The sequence below is a fragment of the Marmota monax genome, unplaced genomic scaffold, assembly GCF_021218885.2.
Source record: "Marmota monax isolate L192 unplaced genomic scaffold, Marmota_monax_Labrador192_F-V1.1 WCK01_AAM20220418_F8-fsc00040, whole genome shotgun sequence".
NCBI classification, from domain to species: domain Eukaryota; kingdom Metazoa; phylum Chordata; class Mammalia; order Rodentia; family Sciuridae; genus Marmota; species Marmota monax.
The window spans coordinates 7,427,429-7,451,673 of NW_026692782.1; the positions used below are offsets into that span (position 1 = coordinate 7,427,429).

The following is a 24,245-nucleotide window of genomic DNA, read 5'->3' on the forward strand; positions in this document are numbered from 1 at the left end:
CACATCCCCAGCCCTATTTTGTATTTTATTTAGAGACAGGGTCTCACTGAGTTGCTTAGTGCCTCAATTTTGCTGAGGCTGGCTTTGCACTCTCAATCCTCCTGCCTCAGCCTCTGGAGCCACTGAGATTACAGGCATGCGCCACCATGTCAGCCATTTGGCCTTGAGGTGTTTTATCCAGCATTGCTGCTCTCAGCTCTCTCTGGGAGAAAGGGGACATTGGCCTGACCTTCCCTCTGTCCTCATCCCATCATGCCCACCCCAAAACCGTAGAAGTCAGAGTTTCCTTGTGCTTACTTTATTTTTACTTAAGAAATTAAGACAAAATACTGGTGTCCTACTTCTTTATTTTGAGGTCAGGGAGCATTAGGTTTCAATTCCTGTATCTTACTGCACTGGCAATCTAAGCAGGTATTTCATTTTCTCTGGGGAGATAGTGTATTTTCAGAGTAGATTTTAAACCCACTCTTTAAAACATATGCTTCTGGAGAAAAGGGTGTAAACACCCATAAGGAAAGAGCAGTAGCAGCAATGGATACATTTTTCCATCCCACCACTGTGACTCAGCTTTTGTTGTTTTTTTTTAAAAAAAGGAATTATGCAGATTTTTTAAATTTTTTTTAAATGCTACATTCAACATTCATATCTCTAACAGATATAAAGCAAGGTTTCTAATTAAATTTATTACCAACTTCTAACAGCTGGTTAAATCGTGAGAGTTGCTGAAAGGCTGAGGTTTTAATTCACTACCTAGAGTTATGAAAGGCTTAACTTATTCAAAGAAGAAAATAAATTATTTTTAAAAATATGAATATGAGAGTAATGGAGATTTCATTTTAATTTTCCCCTACCACATTGATTTTCATATGAGATACTACATCCAACATTGCTACTTTTTAACTCATTCCAGGGGAGGGGGGACATTGATTGCAAACTTCTCTATGTAAATCTGTGAAACTCTAAATCTTTAAAACTAGACTTTAGAGTAATTCAGAAACTATTTGAACTCAAAGTTCACTGGCCAAAGTAGTGATTAACATTTTCAAACTATAGAATTTCATGAACTTGAATTTTATGTAATTGGTCATTTTTATGGGGTTTTTGTACAATGATGACTATTGACAGTTTGGACAGTTAATTATGACCCAATAAGTATGCATCTTCCTAGGAAAATATTTATAATATTCTTAGTCTGAAACTTCAGTAGTAACTTTATTCTTTGATTATGCATTAAAATTTTTCAGAAATTCCCCACACTATATTACTACATTATACACTATAGTCCTATAAAACCGCCATCAAAATAACACAATGAAATTCTAATGTTCCACACCATCAGAAATCTAGCAACCAAGAAAAGCCCAGGACCAGATGGATACACAGCTGAGTTCTACAAGCCCTTTAAAGAAGAACTAACACCAATACTCCTCAAACTATTTCATGAAATAGAAAAAGAGGGAACACTTCCAAACATATTCTATGAGGCCAATATCACCCTGATTCTAATATTCCTTAGAATATTTACATGTCATAACTTTTAGATATGAAAACCCAAAGAAAGTGACTTATTAAAAGAAATGAAGCTGGATACAGAGCTTGTATGCTCTTAAAACTGGCTTCAGGCCAGGCATGGTGGCGCAGGCCTATAATCCCAGCGGCTCAGGAGGATTGAGAGTTCAAAGCCAGCCTCAGCAACTTATTGAGGCTCCAAACATCTTAGTGAGAACCTGTCTCTAAATAAAATATAGAAAAGACTGGGGATGTGGATCAGTGGTTAAGGGCCCGTAGGTTCAATCCCCAGTGTTAAAGAATTATTAATTATTTTTTTAAAACACTGGCTTCAGTGTAGAAATCAAATGATAGTCTGTTTCTGCAATGCCAATATCTAATGCCTTATAACATGACTTAAGTCTGGCAATGACCATACAAGTGCAAACAAATTCATATTGATCAAAGACTCAGCTCTAGCATCCAGGTTGTAATGAAATGTCAGTGTACTCTAAATTTTAGGTTGTAAGTTCTAACATAGCCTGGTGTAAGCAAGGGTAGAAATCCACTGGTGAGAATGTTCTCTCTGAGATTTCATACTGTCTGCTGTGTCCCTCCCCAGGATCTGTCACTGCGAAGGGGACGAAGAAAGCCCCCTCATCACACCCTGTCGCTGCACGGGGACCCTGCGCTTTGTCCACCAGTCCTGCCTCCACCAGTGGATCAAGAGCTCAGACACGCGCTGCTGCGAACTCTGCAAATATGACTTCATAATGGAGACCAAGCTCAAACCCCTCCGGAAGGTACAGTATCCACAGGAGCTGGTTTGGGGGAGAGAACTTGCAAGGCAGGCTTGTTTTTATAAGTTCATTTTCTTCCCAATTAAGACTCAGCCAATATGCTAATATCCATGAAGGTAACATATCCTGTAATGGGCTCAGTGTGCAAAAGACAGCCAAGAGTTGGCAAGTGATCTTTTCTTTCTTCTCTGTTTTATACATTAGGACCTCTGATTTATACATCACCCTTCATGATTAAAAAAAAAAACCTATGTAAAATACATATATAGAGAAAATCACACATATATATGTATGCTAAATATTTTTGTAATTCAATCTAATTGAATTGTTTAAAAAAATTGAGAATAGTTATCAAGAAGTTAAATGATAGATTAAACAACATGAACCTATCTAATTTCTTGAAAGTCAAGTAGTAATTTATAGAAAAGTAGATCATAAAAAAGAGTGATTTCTTCTAGAAGGTATGGACTGATTTTTATGTTTATTTTTATATATGTATTGTTTGATGTTTTATATATAATGAGTACACAGAAAAAGTATCATTTTCCATATTGTACATCAAGCTATAAGAGAGAGGTAAGTATATTTCTAATCTATGAAGTTTATCTTCAAATTCTCATTTGTCAGTTTTTTTTCCTAAAGAATGAAGGTAAGACTATGTTTCAAGTATAAGGTTAACATCTCACTTAAAGCTACCCAAGGACTACTTGTAAGGGACACAGACAAGGACAATGAACTTTATATAATTCACGCTTGAGAGCTGGGCCCTGGATTTTATCATGTTACTTATTCTTCTTTTTGCCTAACTGCAGCCTTACACATATGGATTCCTCAGTCTCCAAAGGGGAGCTTAGAGACTGCAATTTAAATAATGAATCAGCCCAGGCCTGCTTTTTCATTTAAATGAAATGCAAAGCTAAAGTGGATAGAAAGAACATTGCTTGGAAATAAACATGATGGGTTCCAGAATGAACAAAGATGAAAAGCAAACAAAAACATTCCAGTAGGTAACTGACTGGTGGCTGGTGGCTGGCCGTCATAATTCTTCATTTCTGTATATCATGAAGAAGGAGAATAGCATTCCATACTTTTGTGGTACCCTTGCATTTAAAAATTTGCAAATGCTTTATAGGTGTCAAAAATTATGCACAAAGTGCCTTTGGGACATACATTGTCATTTTTCTTAGCATAGGAGGTGACCCAAATGCCAAAAGGTGACACTGTTCCTCTAGGTCCCAGAGCAACAATGTAAGAAATAGAAATGGATGTTTATTCCTTTCCCTTTGCTTTATCCACTAATAGATGCTGTGTACTGTCTGGAGTAGCTAATGACACATTGTGTGCTCCGTGAGTCTCTGAATTTCTCTTCTCATCCCTCAGGAAACTGCAAATTTTTTCATAGCATCTGTATATTTCAGTTTGAGGGCAACAGTCTAAAATAATAACATATTCAAACTGTCTCTTTTTTCTAGTATCTACCACTACACTTTTTTGGCATAATGAACTAAACGTGATGCCCTGAAGGAACTTGAAAAGTCTTTATTCTACCCTCAGTTTTTATAGAATCACCCTTTAAATACAACTCTGGGCCTTTCTATTTTGCACACTTCTTAATATTCCAGTACCAACAACTGACAACCATATCAGGAAATCTTTGTTTCCTGAACTCACCTGCTTATAAACCAAATAGAAAGGAAGCAAATACACCATCTTTTTAAATAGTCATGATAATGAATATGTTACTATAGCCTAATGGATTAACTGTTGATTATCTGTGATTAATGAAACACCCTAGTTTCCTTTATTTAAAAAAAAACAAAAAACATATTCTTTGATTGATCAAAAGGGCAGTATTTCAACATCCTTTATTTTGTATATATTGTGTGTGTATGAATAGGAAGTGTTAGAATCTAATCCAGAGGTGGCTTCCTGATAGCCCACAAACAGGTTTTGTTTGTCCCACAGAGTTTAAAACTTGAATTATGTTACCAAAATTTAAATGTGATTAGTTCCTAAAAAATTTCACACATCTGACTTTGTTTGGAAATCCCAGTATTTGGCTTTACCAGGACCACATTCCCATATGACCACAACCAGCAGGGCTAATGTGGAAGCTGGTCCCTTTAGAATGCAATTTGCTTTCCAAGTTCTTCCCATTTTTCTATCTTCACTCTCTTACCTGAGACTTCTTGCCACCTACACTCTGTGTATGCCTCAATGCCCTCAATTTTCAACTTCTGCCTCAAACACGAGTCCTAGACATGAGGAACATGTGAGCATTCTGTTCCTCCCTCCATGATTTATGGGCTTTAAAAGAAGACCAGAGAGGGAAAGTATTTCAAATTCTCATTTTTTTCCTTTTAAAAATATAGAGCACTAAATTTACACTTAAGAGGCAGTATCTGCAATGACTTTTCAGATGGAGGGGTGACACAAATACACAGATCTGGGGATATTAAAACTGTTCTAGATGGTTTATTTTGATGGCACTAGGATTCATCAACAGTTTCCTTTTGGTAGTTTTTAAGTGTTCATAAAGAGTGCCAGGTACAGCATTTGGTTAGAATATATTTGAAGAACATCCAATTAATTGCTCTCAACTCAGTAATTCCATTATAGTTTATAACGTTCTAAAGACCAAGCACATGAAACAATTAATTTAGCTAATGATTCTGAATTTCTGCCATTAGCCAATGGAGGCAGGAGATTCTGCTTAAATGAAATAAATTTGAAGATAGAAAGGTGGAAGTCTCCACAGTCTGACAAACCTTGGGGCTAATAGTCTCTGAAGATATCAGTAAACTTTTGCTTCATTAATTGGTAGTTCTACACCAAAATCTACAGTTAGCAAATTCATCAAGGTATTCTAACATTTCCAGAAGAAAAATCTTTAAAGTCAAAATAAAATCAAGGGCTTATTCAAGGAAAAGCAATTTTCATCATCTTTAAGTCAGTAGCTCAGCTACTTTTACGACACTCAATAAAAGTCCCATTAATTTGCTGAGTTACCCAGGGTCAGAAGTAATTCTCAGAGCCCAGAAAAGTCAAAAAGTCACAAGTAAAGAAAGCACAATGAAATTTAGAAAAGTACACAATATTGATTAGGAAGCATAAACTAATCTCCTATTTTGAAGCAAAAGAATTGCATGGGGTTCCCATTTCAGTCACTCCTAAATGAGAGAAACCAGGCATCGATGTGAAGCCAGGCTTATGGGGACAGCAAATACTACTGAAAACTTTACATCCTGCCCTAAAATATTTCTTTATATAATTTTTCCATATAGAAATTATTTGAAAAATATATACTAAAAATACTCAAGTACATGCATTCTTTTATCTTTTTTAAGTTAAATAATTCAATCCCCATTAAACCCCATGTGACATAGATATCTTAAGCCCAATTTAATGAGATTCCATATCAAAGTGAATGTCACACCCTGGAAGTTCCTAGGTGCTAACACCACCACCACCACCACATTGCACATTGTGGCACCGCCACTAACTAACAGACTCTCTTTAAGCATCAAAACTTTAGTTTTTAACTTGAGCCATTTCCAATGGAAATCTTTCTGAATCTTTTTTCTAAATTCTTCCTTCTTACACATGAATATTTTACATAATATCTCAGTTTTCCTAACTTCTTCTAATAACTCAGGGACGTCATTACATGCACATCAATTATTTTGCAGGCTGAAAATACTGACTTAAATAGTTTGAAGCACATATTCGACTTTATCTTCACTCTTCTTTCCCTAGCCTTCTGTGTTTGGACAATCTTCCCATTTATCTGTGTTTTGTTGTTTCTCTTCCCTCACTCTTCTCGGAGCATCAGGGTCACTTCTCTCTTCCTCCAACTGTCCTTGTCAATGTTTCCCATAGCTATTTCATTTCAACAACAAAAAACAGGCATTATAGGACTTGGAAAAGGCTGAAGTCAACTCTGGATAGGCTTCTTCAAAATTCTATTTTAAGCAGGGCGTGGTGGCACACACCTGTTATCCCAGCTGCTCAGTAGGCTGAGGCAGGAGGATCACAAGGTCAAAGCCATCCTCAGCAAAAGTGAAGTGCTAAGTAACTCGTGAGAACTTGTGAGACCCTGTCTCTAAATAAAATACAAAATAGGGCTGGGATGTGACTTTAGTGGTTAAGCGTCCCAAGTTCAATCTCTGGTACAAAAAAAAAGAAATTCTGTTTTAATCCCTGGCAATAATTTTAGTGGGCAAGAGCATTCTGACACCATTCTAAGGTTCTCAGAGTCCTCTTTGACATCCTTCTTAGTTCTCAATTTTGCTCAAGGAATTTGGGATTGCTTGGGAGGGAAGCCCTCAGCACATGAAGTGTTGATGTCTCCAGGCAATTGCCTTATCACTGGTTTGCTGTTTCATTTCTTCACAAATATGCAAACCTATAGCAATGAAAATCTCTGCCCTGGTATAGTCCCAGAAAAAAACTTCATCCTTCTTGCAAAGATGACCAAGCTCACAATTTACAACACATACATGTTCTCTCGTTGTACTGTGCTCAGTTTCACTTCTGTTATTTTATGACCCTACGGGAAGTCTAAGCAATTTAAACTCAGGAAATGATTTTTTTTCCTAACTCATGCTCTTCAAAGGAGCCAGATAGTTTTTCCACAAAAAAATGTTCACTGTCCAGTGTCGATGCTGTCTGCAGCCAAACTCTCCTCCCCGACTTTCATTGCTCCATTCACTGAGGGACCCAATAGGCTACTTAGCTGATGAGTGTGGGAAGGTGTTATGCTCGAATTCGGGACCCCCAAAGACCACCAGAGACCCAAGATCAATGTAAGCAGCAAAGAGGTGTTTATTGCAAGCTAGCTCGGTCCTCCGCGCGCACACAGCAGCTGGTGACGCTGAGAGGCCCCGAGCCCAGGGTTTGCAGCAGTTTTATTCATTCTTTGGGGAAGGCAGGGACCCCCACATACATCATAGCAAATCATCACACACCGCGGGAAAATCAAATAACAACTCTAAAACATGATTAGCACATTCACTGGCGGGAACAAGTTGGGTGGGGTGATTGGTCAGTACAAAAGAAGTATTCATTTGAACTGATTGGTTTAAGCCAAGAGGGGTGTTCCTGCTGAACTACATGGTTTCCCAACTTGTTATCAACCACCATAAACTACTGGGAGGGTCATCTGGCATCCCAGGTATTTCCCTGTCTCATGCTGATTGGTCGCTGCTAGGGGGCTGCTATGGATCCCCACCTAGCCTGACTGAGTCAGGGACACCTGGCGCAGCAGATCTCTCCTGTTATTTGTAGATAAACAACTTAGCAGGGTGGGAATGTGCCTAGGAGTGCTCTGTGGGTTTTTCCAAGGACAAAGGCCATGTCCCTTCCTTGGACAGGCTTTGCTCTGAGATAGAGGCTGGTTTTTCAAAGGGACTTATGAGAAAACCACTAATTACAAAAAGAAGATCCTTTTTTAAAAATAGTATTTCAACTTGATGAGAGCATTATCCTTTCCACTAAAAGTGCTGGATTTTTAAAATTTGTTTTAGTGCCTCAACACATTAGTACTCTCAGAACTACAAATGATATTTCAATTAGATTAAAATTCCAATGTGAGTAGAAAACAATGCCAACCTGTCTTTTAAAATGATTTTGAGATGGAAAACACAGGTGTCTTGTGATTTATTTTAACAGACACTTGGGACTTAACACATGGCCCTGCTTCTGTCTTGAAATAAAACATCACCAGCTCAATTCATCTTTTGAAATTGCAAAGAAATGTATAGACTTCTAGAATCAGAAATACAGAACAGTTTGCTCAGAGTAAAAGTATTGATTTCTGGGCAGCAAACGACCTTATTGTTTTACAAAGCTTCTGTCCATAAACACAGTCACCCTGGGTAGATCTGAACTCACTCCACCAGCAAACTGTGCTCTGAGTGATGGTCCTGAGAGGCCCCTAGTGGTGTCTGACTGGTCCTGTGCTCTGCTCTCACTATACCAAGCATCTACCATATGCTAGTAGTGTTCAATAATGAGCAAGACAGAACAAAATCTCTGCCCTCAGAGAGCCTGGAGTGACCTACAAAGGGTAGAAAGGGAAGGAAGAATACCCTCTAGCTCCAGAAGGAAGGGCACGGGGAATTTAAAAAGAGAACTGGGCAAGATTATTCATCTTTTAAAACCATCCGTAACTAAATTTATGCAAACAAAAGGAAACAAAACTATAAACACAGAGCAAAATGACTGCCTTCTGTTCTGTTCTCCATGTTATTCTAGAAGTATTATTTAGCGGTTGGATATCCAAGACACAAAGGGGAAAGAACTGGAAATAGGGGGCCAGATTTGATACAAGGTGTCACAGATGAGTTTAAATAAACTACCTTTGAATAATTATCCTTGGCTGTAATTGATTAATTGAAATCTTTCTGTATTTCTTTATTACTAACTTCAATTATACTTTACTTCAGCTCATTTTTATCTCTTTGAAAACTAATGCTCGAGAACTTCACCCTCTTGCCAGTAAGAATGTCACCTTGTGTTACTATTCTGATATGAAAACAAACACTTAACTTACATTAGCCTTGCTATTGAAGTCTGTAACCAGATAAAGTTCCGCCCTTGAGAAAATCCATTTTTATTTTAACAAGGGCCAAGGACACACAAAATGGAGATTCTCTTATATATTGTATATTCTGATTTTTGAAACACAAATTATGGTTGAAGTGATGGGATCAATATTTCAATGATCCATATAGAACACATAAAAGCATCAAATTAGAATGTGTAGAAATGGGGCTCGAGTGTAGGTCACTTACCTAGATGTACAAGGCCATGGGTTTGATCGATAGGACTTCCCCTCAAAAAAGTGCTAAAACATACACATACACACATATACACCGGTAGAAATAAAGACTTCCACAAAGCATTATCTTATGTGAATTGTCCTTCAGTTACAGATTTTTTTCTTGTTCAGTTGCAGGGATATTTTTCTTAATTCATTATTATAAAATCCTCAAATCTTCACATCAAATATAAGAATAATTTTTACCTTTTCAGGGAGGTAGTGGGTATTGGGGATAGGAGCCAGAGGCACTCTACAACTGAGCTACATCCCTAGCTTTTACCATTTTTTTTTTATTTTGAGACACAGTTTTGCTAAGTTGTTGAGGCTGGCCTTCAACTTGTGATCCCCCTACCTGGACCTCCCGAATGAATCACTGGGATTACAGGCATACACCACCACACCCATCTCCCTTAAATTTTTTAATTCACTTTTCAAAAAAAGCATTGGAAACCAATTTTCTAAAGTGAACATTTTTACATCTAATCAAATCCCTTTTCTTTTGAATTGATAATAATGAAAGCTATTTTCATGTGATTTACCTGAACTGATGGTATAGCTGGCCCATTGCACAAGCATCAGTATGCTAGAATAATATCACCAACATTATAATATGATAAATGGCTAAAAGATTTCACTTCTGAAGAGAAGGAATCTCTCACAAGTGCACTTCCTTCCAATTCCCTACCACATAGCTCCTTTTCTCTCATCTCCCACATGGGTATACCACCTGAATCCTAATTGTACCAATGCTGTCCTCTTGCTCAAGAATATCTACCTCAAATCAAGTAGACAGAGCAGAACCTACCCTTGTGAAATGTATGGTGTGTTAGAAGAGACACAAGTGGGGACAGAGGGTGGGAGGTGGAGGGAGGCTCAGCAATCCAGACCTGGTTCTGGGGGCCATTCTCGCTGTTGGGGAACTGAAGGAAAGCAGATAGTGGCTGCTGTCTCACTCTGATGGAGTTCCCTCCACATGGAAACATGAAGGAAAGAGAAAAGGGGTTTTCCGGGGAGCAGGACAGTGCTACTACTGTGGGACCTGCTCTCCCAGGACCTAGACTCAGGATCGTTAAGTTACCTTTCATCTGAAATACAAGAACATGGCTAACTAAGAACTGCTCAATTCAAACCATAAAGCAAGGAGTCCCAATCCAGGAGTCAGAAGACCAGGTTTTAATTCTGGTTCTCATGCTTCAGCCCTCTGCGCCTTGACTCTGTAAAAGGAGGAGACTGAATAAAGTTGTCATTCAAGCTTCTTTTGACTTAAAAAACTGCAGTTTCATGAAAAGCAAAGTGAAGAATTTACCCCCACCAAAATAAAATCATTTCATGTTGAAGTATATTTTAATTCTAGTGTGTGGGGTGGGGTGGTTGGGAGACTAGAGATTGAGCCCAGGAAATCTCTACTGAGCTACACCCCCAGTCCTTTTTATTTTTTATTTTGAAACAAGGTCTCACTAAATTGCCAAGGCTGGCCTCCAACTAGCAATCCTCCTGCATCAGCCTCCCTAGTTGCTGGAATTACAGGCATGCATGCAACACTGCGCCCAACATAAATGTATTTTTAGATGTTCAGAAGAAAAAGAAAAATGAGTATAGAGGAAAATCTTTCATGTCCAGTGGATTGGCTTGTTCAGGGTGGGATTCTGAGTAAGGAACGGAGGGCTTCATGCTAAAGAAACAATGTACATGCTTCCTTAGTCATTCTCATTCCTTTTTTTTTTTTTAAATATATTTTTCAGTTGTCAGTAGACCTTTATTTTTTATTGATTTATCTATTTATATGTGGTACTGAGAATCGAACCCAGTGCCTCCCACGTGCTAGGCAAGTGCTCTACCACTGAGCCCCCAGCCCTGTTCTTATTACTCTTTAAAGCAAATCTTTGTAAGAAAAGAAAGAAGTACCCTCTCTGTATTTCAGAGAGAGAGGACTAAATCAATTAAAGTTAGGACAGGGAAGAAGAAAGGAGTGAAAAGAGGAAGAAAGAGAAAGAGGGGGAAAGAAGGAAGGTATCTGAGGCATCCTGAGAGGTGCCTGGAAGCCAGGCTAAGCCAGAACACCCTGTTTTGTGTTCTTCTTATAAGCAGTAAGCTGGTGGTTAAAGGCTAAGGTAATGCAGGTCCGGTGGTTCTCGACAGCAAAGCTGTTCTGCAGCCCTGAGGGAGACATGTAAGACTTCTGACCCTAAGAAACAGGGCCAGTGGGCTGAAAGCCATTTTCTGTTTAGCACAGTGAAGAAGCATAGAGCAGATTTAAGGTGCAAGCAAGTCAGTTTAGCTGAGTCTGAGAAATATGTCCTATTTTCTTGAAAGCTAGGGTTTCTACAAATGGAAAACTAGTTTAATACGAAAGTTGATACTTTGATAAAATACTTTTATGAATAAACAAAGTTAACAAGTTTTTGAGCCAGCTCCTTCTCTGCTTCTGTGAAATGGCTTATTCCCTGAGAGATGGATGAGCTATTATTGGATTCTATTGATAAAAGAAATGACAACAGCCAGCTGTGTCTGAAGGACCACCCCAAGGGATCCCAGGAGTGTCCAATTCTGAGTCCCTACCCCTGCTTCACTCAGTCAACAAATATTTACTGAGCACTTACTATGTGCTAGTCACTGTCCCTGGTACTAAGATTACAGTAAAGAACAGGACAAAAATCCACTGACTTCAGAAAATTTACCTGTGATCAGGGAGGGATGGGCGTAGGGAGTTTGAAAATGAGTTGGTTGTAATATTTTGGTATAGACTTGACAATGGTATGGGGATAATTCTAGTCACTCAAGACAGGATTAATATAATTCCAACCATTAAACTATAACTCGGGCTGGGCAGGTACACAAAATTAACCCCAAATTGGTTGAAAAAAAATTTACTAACAGTGTCTATGGAGAACTGCTCAGTCCCACACTTGACTTTATATTAGGAACCAGATAACTACTATAAAAGTAGGCAGTCTGTTTTCATGATGAGAAAGAGCCAGGAACACAGCACTGGGTTATAATAAGGAGCCTTAGGGACCGTGGTGCTTTGACATGCTACTCTAAAGGGAATAATAGCTACTCGACTCTAGTTGGTGGTTGCCAAATCAACTGCTTTTTCAAATGAAGCCCAAATTCTAGATTTAATCTGATCTCATTTTTTTTTAAATAATCAGAACCAATTCAAATATGAAAACAATTCAGGCAGAACCCAAAGTGGTCTGAAGGCCAGGTTTAGCCCTCAGGCCACGAGTCCATAATCTCTGCAGGGTAGAAATGTCCATATGTCTCTGCAAAGATTTGCCTAGTGGGGTTCAATATAATTCAGTGGAAAGAACCTAGTTTGCATGCACGGAGGAACTGGATTTACTCCCTCTGGGTTCTTGCTTTGTGGCTTTAGGTAAGTTCTATGATGTGAGCCAGTCTCCTTTGCTATCAATAAGTGGGAAGGAGTTGGTGGGGTGGCAAGAGTATCTGCTTTGCCAACTTTTCAGGGTTATACCAAAGAATAAAGTATGTAAGTAAAAGCACTTTGTAAAATGTAAAGTCCTATAATATGGCAATGTTTATTGTCTCTCTCAGTCACCCATTAGCAGTGCTGTAGCAAGCATGCTTTTTAGTTCTTATTAAATCAATATTTATTATTGATATATCAATGTACTAATGTTGGTTTCATAGTTTTAACAAATGTATTATGATAATGTAGGATGTTTACACTAGAGGAAGTTGGGTGAGAGGAGAAAGATATGGTTAACCTTTATTATCTATGGAAATGTTCTATGAATCTAAAAATATTCCAGAATTAAAAGTTAATTCTTTTGCCGGCACAGTGGTACACAACTGTAATCCCAGCCGTTTGGCAGGCTGAGACAGGAGGATCGCAAGTTCAAAGTCAGCCTCAGCAATTGGCGAGGTGCTAAGCAACTCAGTGAGACCCTGTCTCTAAATAAAATACAAAGTAGGGCTGCAGTGGTGGAGTGCTCCTGAGTTCAATTCCCAGTACCCCCTCCTCCCAAAAAGTCAATTTTTAAAAGATTGGTCTGAAGGTGTGGCTCAATGGTAGAGAGCTCACCTATTATGCACAAGGTCCTGGATTTGATCTGCAGTACTTGAGGGGGGTGGGGGCGGATAAAAATGTTAAATAAAAGAAAAATGTAAAAGAGAGAGAGAGAGAGAGGTAAAAATTGAAATGCTCTGACTATACTAGAGAGAAAAGTAAAGAAAGTGAGAGCCAGAGACCTTTCTCTTCTGTGTTGCCTTTTGACTCCTCAAGTTTCTACAACTCTGAGAAACTCTCGACCTCTAAAAAAAAAAAAAAGACTGGAAACCACTAACTCAAAATGCTTACTTTATCAGATGGGGAAAAAAAAAACCCTCAGACTCAGAGTATTAACCATCTTGCTCAAAATTAGACATTTATGTACAATGAGGACCCGAGTCTAAGATTTTTGTCTGTGTTCTGTTACTCTTCACTAGCTGTAGATTGTATTATGCCCTCTGTCTTCTCTAAACTACGAGGATTCCTCAGTGTGAATACACAAGAGAGACTCAACTATTTGACCAAATAGCTCCCATGTGAGATTAACTCATGTGCGGTTGCAGGATGTAGACTAAAGGACAGTCGGCCCACTTACTGTGAGAAACTGAGTCATTGACATAAAGATGAGTTTTGTCTTCTTAAACACTGTTTCCTGTAGTCCCACAGGAGTGTTTAAAGGAAGGTGTGTTGGTGAGACTGTCAACTTTTAAGGTCAGGGAGCTTAGCTGAGCACTAAATTATGGTTGTATATTTGTTTGGATTTTCTACATTCTTGTCTCGATGAAGCAAGAAATGCTCATCGTTAGAACTGAATCCGAAGCTGCTGATGAGGACTTCTCAGGCATGCTTCCCGAATCACATGCCTATTTCTGCCTGGAGTAGAGTAAGTGAGTCATTGTTGATGCCATGTGTGTTCACTTGTCACTTCTAAAGATACTTCTAATGATGTTTCCATTCACCCACTGGCACCCTTTAAGGTATTCATAGACTTGGAGTGATGGTTTATGTCTCCGTCAAACATCAGCCCATTGAGAAACACTGGCCTTTAATAGAGTTTGTGGGTCCATCTATTAATAATCTTGTTTATGACCCAGGAAAAGAAAATAAATGCCATTTAGAAAAGAAACTTTTGTTCTTAGCCTTCATAGGCAATGGCACAGTCTGCTAGGTTACCTTGGCTCTGCACGTATTGGAGATGTCACTGTCTGCAGATTTATACTATCTGAGCCCACAGCGGCTTGCCCTAGTGCTTCTCAACTTTGTTATTACAGAGGCAATTCCTTTGCTCCTAATATGTGTCCCTCCAGTCCCAATTCATTTCCACAATCTTAAGGCCAGGAAATCAAAACGCAAAGGGCAGCCCAGCCACACAGTATGTCTCCTTCACTCAGGGCTCATCTCGATAATATCAGATGAATCGCAGCATGAAACTGTGTTGAAAACAAAATTCAGACTGCTGTTTAAGCCAAAGAAAAGCATAGCTCTGCTTACCATTTTTTTAAAAAAAAATCATTTTAGGAAAGAAAAACCTAAGCTCTCATTCAAAATTGCTTTATGGTGATTTTTAGAAGAAGAGCATCAAAACTGTGAACTTTGAACAGCATTCCACAGAGATACTCAATGGGGAAGGAAAGTAGCTTGTTGGACAGGGCAGGGTTTCATTACCAGGCTTTGTCTTTGAGGCTCCATACTTTAGGGCTAAATCCCCCGTCGACTTTGACGGGATAATTAGACTAGAGGGCACATATGTTAGCAGGTTTTGTTTTCTGTGTAACTAATAACTAGCTTTGTCAGGATAATCCTTATTTATGCTCATTATTAAAGAATATGCAAAAGCCACAGTGCTCAGGGAGGAACAATGTGGGAGCTTGCTGGGGAAATCACAGAATCAGGGCGAAAGAGTGTTCTTAGCAGAAATGAAGTTCTGAGAACAAGCAGACTCCTGGGTTCCTTCTGAGTATGTGGTGGTTTAGAGGAGATGGGGCAACCTCAAATAAACCCATTTCACAACCGCTCTCTTTACTTTTCATCTCTTTCCTAACAAGGTTCATGATACAAAGCGAGAGCTAATAATTCATAGGTCAGGTAACACTGCCTTGCTGTGGGATTCATTTTCCTTTAACCTAATTTGGTCGAGTTTGCAATCATGACATACCGGAAGAAGGTCCTGCACTGCCGTGGATCTCTTGATGCTACTGTCCCATGTTGTCAAGGCAACCAACTTCACTGTTTTCTCCCCTCTAGAAACTATTTCCAATGTTGCAAGCCTGAAATCACAATCATCTCTTAGAATACTTAGGGTCAAATACATCCCATATATGCACAAAGCTGTTACTTTTTTATATCATGTCATTACAGTGAAAGATTTTGACTGGAGGGATAATGTATATATTAGAGCATTAAAGTTAAAATAATCCCATAGCATTTCTGTCCTGTTTCTGCATTCCCCAAAGACGTGAGCCTGTTTATTACAGGCAGTTACATTCTTTGGAGAAGCTGCAGTAACAATGTTAGCATATTTTGACTGATTTCTATGTAAATTGATGGCAATCAACAGCTCTCTCATGATTTGTGAAATTAAATTGCCTGAAAGATAACATGTTTTCAGGGATTAATGGAACCCACCTGTTGTATATTTCCCCCCTTTTTAAGAGTCAAGGCCTAGTTTTAAAGTTCTTTCCCTGTTAAGTGGGTTCACTTCACCATTCTCCAAGATGCTACAGCCTCACACTTTCAGAGATGAACATCATGGAAAAAAGTGTTTCACCAGGGACCTGGGTTGCAGAGTGATTGCTTCAAAAGAAAATCCCAGTGAAAGATTAAGAAGAAGTGTGTTTTCTCACTATTAACAGGAAATCCAGACTTAGTTAAGATTCTTACTGAGATTTGAAGATCTGCTGCCTTCTTTTTCAGAACCAAATCCCAGCCATGGACCTTACAGGCTACGTGGTAATTTAAAGTGATTCTTAGTCAATCATCCACAACTGTTGGTCTGAATTTCCAGTTAGTTTTTCAAATATTTATAAGACTTCCTTCCCCTTTCGTTTTTGTTTGGAAGTTGATTACACAAGAGATAGTCATGTTTCATTTCATGATTCCCAAAGGTTTCTGAACACAAATATGTGGCTTTAAATGAAGTTTCTGTATGAGGCTTAATGGTTCAGAGCATTTTCGTGTTGCACATTTATTAGATAAAACATACCTCAGCTCCCAGCTGCCATTCTTTTTTCAATAAACCACAGAATTATATTCATATAAAATAGTACAAATTATCATATCTGCTTTTGAAAGACTTGGCATTATTTTCTCTCCATTATTGGGATTTGACAGATCAAGCATTTAAATGTCAGTCAGTCTAATAAGGCTTTTAGGTTGCCTTTCTCAGCCCTTTCTTGTTGTACCCTTTGAAAATTATTAGTGCTCCATCACAATGCACAGAGGATTTAAGCCTGTTTACAGAAATACATGCCAGAAAGAAGCAAGTGGATAACAAGGTTGCAGTAATAGAAAGGGAGGTAAAAGCCTAAGAATGGTCCCTAGCATGTGTGAGGCCCTGGGTTCAAACCATGGGGTAGAGAAAAATCAGGCAATAGAAGAGTGTACCCAGGGTCCTGTACAGAGTTAGAAGGGAAGAGTAATTTTGCCTCCAAAACCTTTAGCAGCCTAAGCAAATAGAGAACCATGGTCGATTAAGTGATGGTAATATATAACCATGACTGTTTCAGCAAATATACAGAATATCAGGCCACTGATGTGTTCCTCCTGGGATGTCACTGAGTGAATTCAGTGGAGGTGAAGATCATTTACAGCAACAACTGTGCACTCAGAGCATCCCATCTAGGGCCATGATCATCAGTGAGAACCTCCTGACTGCTTGCCAGTGTCACTTACTGTGCTGTGCGCTCTGCCATGTGCCCAGTCCCATGTAACCCTCCCGAGAAAAAGGAACTAGATGTTCTCATCACAAATGAGAAAACAGAGGCTTAGAGAGGTTAAAGAAGTTGTGTAAGTTGGCAAGCTGGAGCTGTTAATTAAGTTGGAGCTTTATTCCAGGTTATGGCCACATTTAGGGTTATAAGCACCATGGTACCCTATCTCTTTGGTTTAGAGCAGGGACAGACCTGTCTTCCTGGGTGGGTTAGGAAGCACTTCCCACAGGGACAAGTAGTTGAAACTGACATGGATGGTGACCACATGTTTCCAGTGAGATATTGAGTGTTGAGGACATTCTAAGCAAGAGAAAATAGTACATTTAAATGCACAGCGAAAAAGGAACTCACAAATTGAAAACAGCCAGTTTATCAGAGAGAAAGATGACCATAGGCAAGTTCTTTAGCCTTTTGTCCTCATATAAAATAGAGGACAGAAGCTGGACACTGTGGCCCATACCTGCAATCCCAGCCTTTCAGGAGGCTGAGGCAGGAGAATTACAAGTTCAAGGCCAGCCTCAGCAGCTCAGTGACACCTTGTCTCACAGTAACACATGAAAACAAAATGGCTGGAGATGTAGCTCAGTAGTAGAGCATCACTGGGTTCAAACCCCAGTACTGCAAAAATAAATAAATGAATAAAAAATAAGATAGAGGTAAGAATAGAATTATATTATGAGAATTAGATTAACAATATACATTTATTAATATATATTATCACTGAGACAGATAATAGATGAGGTTATAAAGAAAGCAAGTGTTAGATTATATAGGGTGCTTTGAGAAAGAATTTCAACTTAATCAAGAAGGAAATGGAAAACAGTTGTGGGTATTAAATAAGGAATTAATATATCTGCATTGTTCAAACATCACTCACAGCCATGTGTGGAGAAGGAATTGTCCAGGTGAATGAGCCCGGCACAACATTCAAGCTAGTAAACAGGATAGAAAATTAAATCAATTAAATTAGCTCTTGAGGAGACAGAGAGGAAGCTGCCAGGACTCAAGAGGAGAGAGGAGGTGGAGGAAGGGTTTCACCATGATTCTGTTTTCTGATTGGAGAGTTGGGGTAAATGTTTTGATTTTTAATGGACGAAGAACACGCATGATGATATGAACAAATCTGGGGAAATAACATGAGTTGGAGCTGCCTACAAACCAGCCAGGTCCAGGAACTCAGTCTGAGCATCATTGAGTCTGGACTCAGAAATGTGAATGGAATCACAATATCTCCAGAAGCTTCAGGCTCAGACCAGTCAGGAAGAGACTGATGGGAAAGAAGGAGAAAGTGTAAGGAGAATGAAGACAAAGAGGAGTGCTAATTATCCCTCTTTATCCTGTATGAACCCAGGTGAAAGGGCAAGTGGGAAACAGGAGCCAACAGAATGACTGATAAACAGTAGCTGCTAGAGAGGTTCAAAGAACCAATGGAGAATGACACTCTTGAATCCAGAAGTCTTAAAAACTTTGGTAAAAGTAAGAGTCGATAGTGTCAAGTGCAAGAGACAGGATTTATAAGCTTAGGACATTGTCAGTAATTATTTTTTTTTGTACTAGGGATTGAACCCAGGTGTCCTTAACTACTGAGCCACATCTCCAGCCCTTTCTTGTATTTTATTTAGAGACAGCATCTCATTGAGTTGCTTAGGGCCTCACTAAATTGCTGAGTCTAGCTTTGAACGTGTGATCCTCCTGCCTCAGTCTCCAGAGCTGCTGGGATTACAGGTGTGCACCACCATGCCTGGCCATTATCAATAATTTTGACAAGAGAGGTTTTAGTGGAGTAATGTTTATAACAGCTGGGTTTCAAGCAATTGAAGAATCAAGAGAAGATGAGAAAGAGTTGACATCTGGGAACTTTAGAAAATGCTTTCAAAAGGTTGCCGACACAGCAGCAAGCAAGCAGGAGCTATGAGTGTGCGGTTCTGTGCTCCACAGAGATGGATTTTTTTACTGGGTATGAAATAAAAGATTTCTTAGAAATCAGTAAGATGAGCAACAAAAAAAAAATTTACAATACAAAATAGGAAAAAAATTCTATACCATGCCAAAAGTAAACATACACACACATAATTACATAATTCTACCTTAAAAGCCACCTTAAAAATGAAAAAATTCAAACAATAATCTGATATTAATTTTATCACCTTATATTGGCATTTAAAACATACAGGTAGTGAAATAATTTGGGATAATTTAAAACATACAGGTAGTGTTTTGGGAATAATTTTCCTGGCATACAATTTAGTCATATATATCAGGAGCTTGAGTATGTCATACAATTTCTCACTACAATTTTATTTCTAAGAACTTATCTTAATGAATAATCACAAATGTGTACAATATTTTGCTAGACAATGCAATAAAATAATTAAAAAATCAAAATATTTAGATTGGAAAGCATTAAGTAAAATGGTGTTTATTCATAGATGACATGACTATATAAGAAATCTAATGAAATCTGCCAAAAGTTATAAGGACTGATAAGTGAATTTATCAATATTGCAAAATACAATTTCAATATATAAAACGAATCATATATATATATATCATATATATTTATATTTATATATATATCATATATCATATCACATATATCATATATATACTTATATATATATATATGTATGTATATATATCTTGTGCATTTTAAAAAATACCACTTGCAATAGTATTTATATCATTAAATATTTAGGGATAAATATGAAAAAAGAGCTATAAGACTAACACATTGAAAACAACAAAACATTAATGAGAGAAATTAAATACATAAATAAACAGAGAGATATACTATACTCATGGTTTGGAAAAGTCAATATTTTGACAAAGTCAAATGCTCCCACTAAATTGATCTGCAGCTTCAATGACCTACCAATAAAATTCCCAACAGGCATTTTTACATAATTGTCAAGCTAATTATAATATTCATATGAAATGCAAAGGAAGTAAAGTAACCAAATTAACTTTGGAAAAGAAGGACAAAACTGAAGGAATACTAACAATACCTGATTGAAAAATATTTTAATGCAAATGAGAATAGGAAAGAAAATAGATTGAATCAGATATTACTTTCTTATGTGCATATGAGTACACAAACAATGTAATTCCACATTATCCAGAAGAATAGGAAGTTATACTCCATATATGTATAATATGTCAAAATACATTCTACTGTCATGTATAACTAATAAGAACAAATTTTAAAAATGATATTGTAAAGCTACAGTAATCAAGATATTTAGTATCAGCTTCAAAACTGATAAATCAGTAGACCAAACTTGAGAGTCTAGAAATAGATTCACATCAATACAGGCAACTAACTTTTGACAATGGTGCAAAAGCAATTCAGAAAGGAAATAATTTTTTTCAACAAATGTAAAATAATAAATTGTAGTCCATATTGTACTCCACATGCAAAAATTAACTCCAAATGTGTCCTATAAATATTAATTCTAAAACCATAATATTAGCATGAGAAAACCTTTAAGACTTTGGGTTAGGCAAAGATATTTGGGTATGTTATAAAAACAAGATCCATAAAACAACAAATTGATATAGTGGTCTTTGTCAAAATTAGAAACATCTACTCCTCAAAAGGTATTGTTAAGATAATGAAATGACAAACCACATATTAAGAAATAATATTTCCAAATTACATATCTGATAAAGGAAGTATATCTCACATAAATTAAGAAATTTGAAAATTCAACAATAAGAAAGCAAACAACCTAAAAAATAAATATTGGCAAGAAATTTTAACAAATGTGTCACTAAAGATAGACAGATGGCAAATAATCCCATATAAAAATGGCAACATAATTAGCCACTGGAGGAATGCACATTCAACCACAACCATCCAGCATTGTACACACAGAATGGCTAACATATAAATGACCCATGATGCCAAGAGCTAGGAGAAACTGCCTGGAACCCTCACATAGTACTGGTGGGAATTTAAATAGTACAACCACTTGAAGTCTTCAAAAAGTAAAACATATATCTCCCATGTAATCTAACCATTACACTCAAAGGTATTTAACCAATAGGGAAAAAAATGTACATACAAAGACTTGTACATGATTGTTCATAGAAGTTTTATTTTCAAAAGCTCCAAACTGGAGGGAAAATATGTTCATCAATAGGTGAATGAATAAACAAGTTGTGGTACTGCCATATAACAGAACACTGAAATATACTATGGCAATAAAAGAAATGAATATTGACACGTGATATAACATAGATGAACCTCAGGATAATTTTGATCAATAAAAGAAACCTAAAAATATATATATATAATTCCATCTATATAAAACTCTAGAAAATGCATACTAATCTACAGTGACCAAAAAGCATAACACTATTTACTTGGAGATGGGGCATGAGAAAGGATGGGTGGGAGGCATTATAGAAGGGTAACAGGAAACCCTGGAGAGTGACAAATAGGAGAAACTCACTTTTCTGGTGGTAGTGACGGTTTCCCAGGTGTACAGCATTCCAAATTTATCAGCTTTTATACTTATGCACAGCATATGTGACAATGATAGCTCAATCCAGTTGGATTTTGAAAAGTGTGTAAACAGAAAACAGGGTTCACAATTGCTTAGTTCTATCTTCTTCCTTCTCCTTACTAATTACAGAGCAGGTTTCCCCATTGCCACTCCTCTAGACAAGCTTGGCCCTTACCTGTATTTACAAGTGCCCTGGGGCATCATAAAAGGGACTGTCCATGCTGGGTTTGCACAGAGGTGCTGAGAGAAGCAATGTAGTGTGGGAGCGTGCACTCATGCATGGCATCCAAAGGGCGAATCTCTATTCTTGGGCTCCACTGAGGTGGGAGGCATAGGGTACAACTGTAGGTAACCAGAGGTTCTTAAGGAAAGGACAGGTAGTTTCTGGGAGGTGAGTTGGTTTTGTGTGGCTCCTGTCTTTCAAACAATGTCTTTCAAAGTGGTCCTTCTTAGGCCTTTTCGCTAAGTTTCTCCTGAGCAATTGGGCCTCTGTCTTCTAGGATAATATTTCATTGTCATTATCCAGCCTTCCAACAAGTATGAGCTTTTTCTCCCCCCTCTATCCTCTGACCTTGTCTTAGTTCAAAGGAACCTGCCTTCCTGCTTTCCTAAATGTCAACCACTCCACATATATCCTACCCCATTCTGCAAGTGCTCCAAAGAAATGAAGACACACAAGAATTAAAATTATCTTTGAAACTGGTCTGAATGTTTCTATTCCAATATATTTGTATGTATACATAAGAGAAAAGGAGATTGAAGATGTACATTGCAAAAATGATTTTATTTGTTTTACTTTTCCCATATTTTATAAATTTTCTACAATGAACAGTCAGATTTTGATAAAAATTGAAATCTGTTGTAAAAGAAAGGCTGTGAGAGATTGAGAAGCAAGTTTGCATATGGAAGAGAAAGGAGCTACAGAGAGAGAAAGAGAAGTTAAAATTACCATAAAATATCTAATCAAGGGATCAAGGGTCAATAATTCACTGGGACTATAAAGGAACATTGTTTCTTAAGAAGAAAGGAAGTGAGAAGGGTGTGACGCAGTTATAAATACATGTTTAGTTGGAGGACAGGAAGTTAAGGGAGTTTACCCAGAAGACTCATGTTTAATAAGACCCACTATCAGGATGTGAGTTCCCAACCTCCCCTGGACTACTCCCCTGGACTATGAGCTCCTCGCCCTCACTCTAGCTCATCTTCCTCATAGCTGCAAGAATGGCCTTTCTGAAACTCTGATAACCCCAAATCCTTCTCACTTTACTGCTTTGAGACAGCCTTAAAATTAGCCCATTTCACAATCATGGCCAGGATGTCCACACCTGCCTTCTACAAGCACCTACAGCACAGTTTCTCTGCTCTGCATCATCTATTCCTAGGCTGTCCTTCATCTGTTCATGTATATCTGAGCTCAAAGATTAGCAACGTCCCTAAATCCATTTCACTCAACATTTGCTGAGTTCAATAGCAGAAGGGAAATCGCACCCTGCAGCCAGGGCTCCCCCTTCTCTGCAGCTCCACCCCAACTCTCTCAGCAAATCCAGCATCTTCTCCTCAGGATGACAGATTTGATTGCCCATTATCTTGCACAGAAGAGGTCAGCTTTCACTCAATCAAGTCCCTTGTGGTCTTGATTTCTATTGCAAGTGGTCATAAACAAATTTCTTGTAAACAAAGGTCATGAAGGAATTCTGGGAAGATTTTCTATTTCTCCCTGTGTGTTGTGTCACCCATGACAATCTGATGCCCAGCAATCCCCCATTTCAGATGAGGATGGAGGGCCTTTATCTCAGGCCCTGCCACTTGTCCCTCTCACCTCGTGTCCTTCCACCTCATGTTCATACAATCTTCTCAAGTTCCTCAGACAAATCCACAGCTCCATGTCTGTTCACATAACTCAAAGTCCCCTTCTTAGAGAACTCTTTCCATTTCTGTGTTCAGTTCAAGTATCTGAAGGCATTTAGGATCTTCAAAAGAAAGGAGATATGGATGGGACCATAAAAGGTTCCTACTCCATTTTCACTTTTGATAGCTGAACTGTACCTCCTTGTTTTTCATAAGAACAAATTATTAGAATAATATTATATTGGTTTAGCATTTACTTTCTATCTCCTCGCTGGCATCAAATGGTACCAGAGAAATTGACAATTGAATCTGCAGTGGAAAAAAGTGTCCATTATTAAGATTAATGAATAATAATAATTCTGGTAATAAATAACTGAGAACGAAGGACATAGAAAAAGCAGCAAGGCCAGCCCATTATTATTAGATTTCCAAAGAGAGTGGAAAGAAAAATGACTCTTAAATACAGACTCTGGAATAAGAGTTCATTCTCACTCTTGAGCTTTAGGAAGGAAAAATGGACTCTGTTCTAAAATGTAAAAAATTATCATCTGTGTGCTAGGAAATTCCACACAGAGAACACACAGACCTAAGGAATTATTACAAGACATGAGCAAAGGCCCGGAAAAATCCTCAGAACTGCAGTGGATCCTGAGCTCCTTGGAGCTTTCCGTGGTCCAAACCAACTTCTTCCTATTTGGAGTGAAACTGGATTTGGGGTTGATAGGAGAGAACAGAGCTGCTCTTCGCATACAGCCAAACACCGGAACGAAGTTGAATATTCCTATGCAAACATGAGCCAGCGTTTTAGATTCCCAAACCCCACCCCACCCCCTC

General features: G+C 38.1%; 1 protein-coding gene across 17 annotated transcripts in view; it reads left to right on the top strand.

The window, feature by feature from the left end:
* Marchf1 (membrane associated ring-CH-type finger 1) overlaps positions 1–24,245 on the top strand; it is a 756,948-nt gene that overhangs the window by 702,751 nt on the left and 29,952 nt on the right. For all 17 annotated transcript variants that reach the window (XM_058580391.1, XM_058580385.1, XM_058580387.1 and 14 more), the window contains one exon: positions 2,111–2,291. In XM_058580391.1, the coding sequence (XP_058436374.1) occupies positions 2,111–2,291 (181 nt within the window). The remainder of the gene's footprint in view (positions 1–2,110; positions 2,292–24,245) is intronic.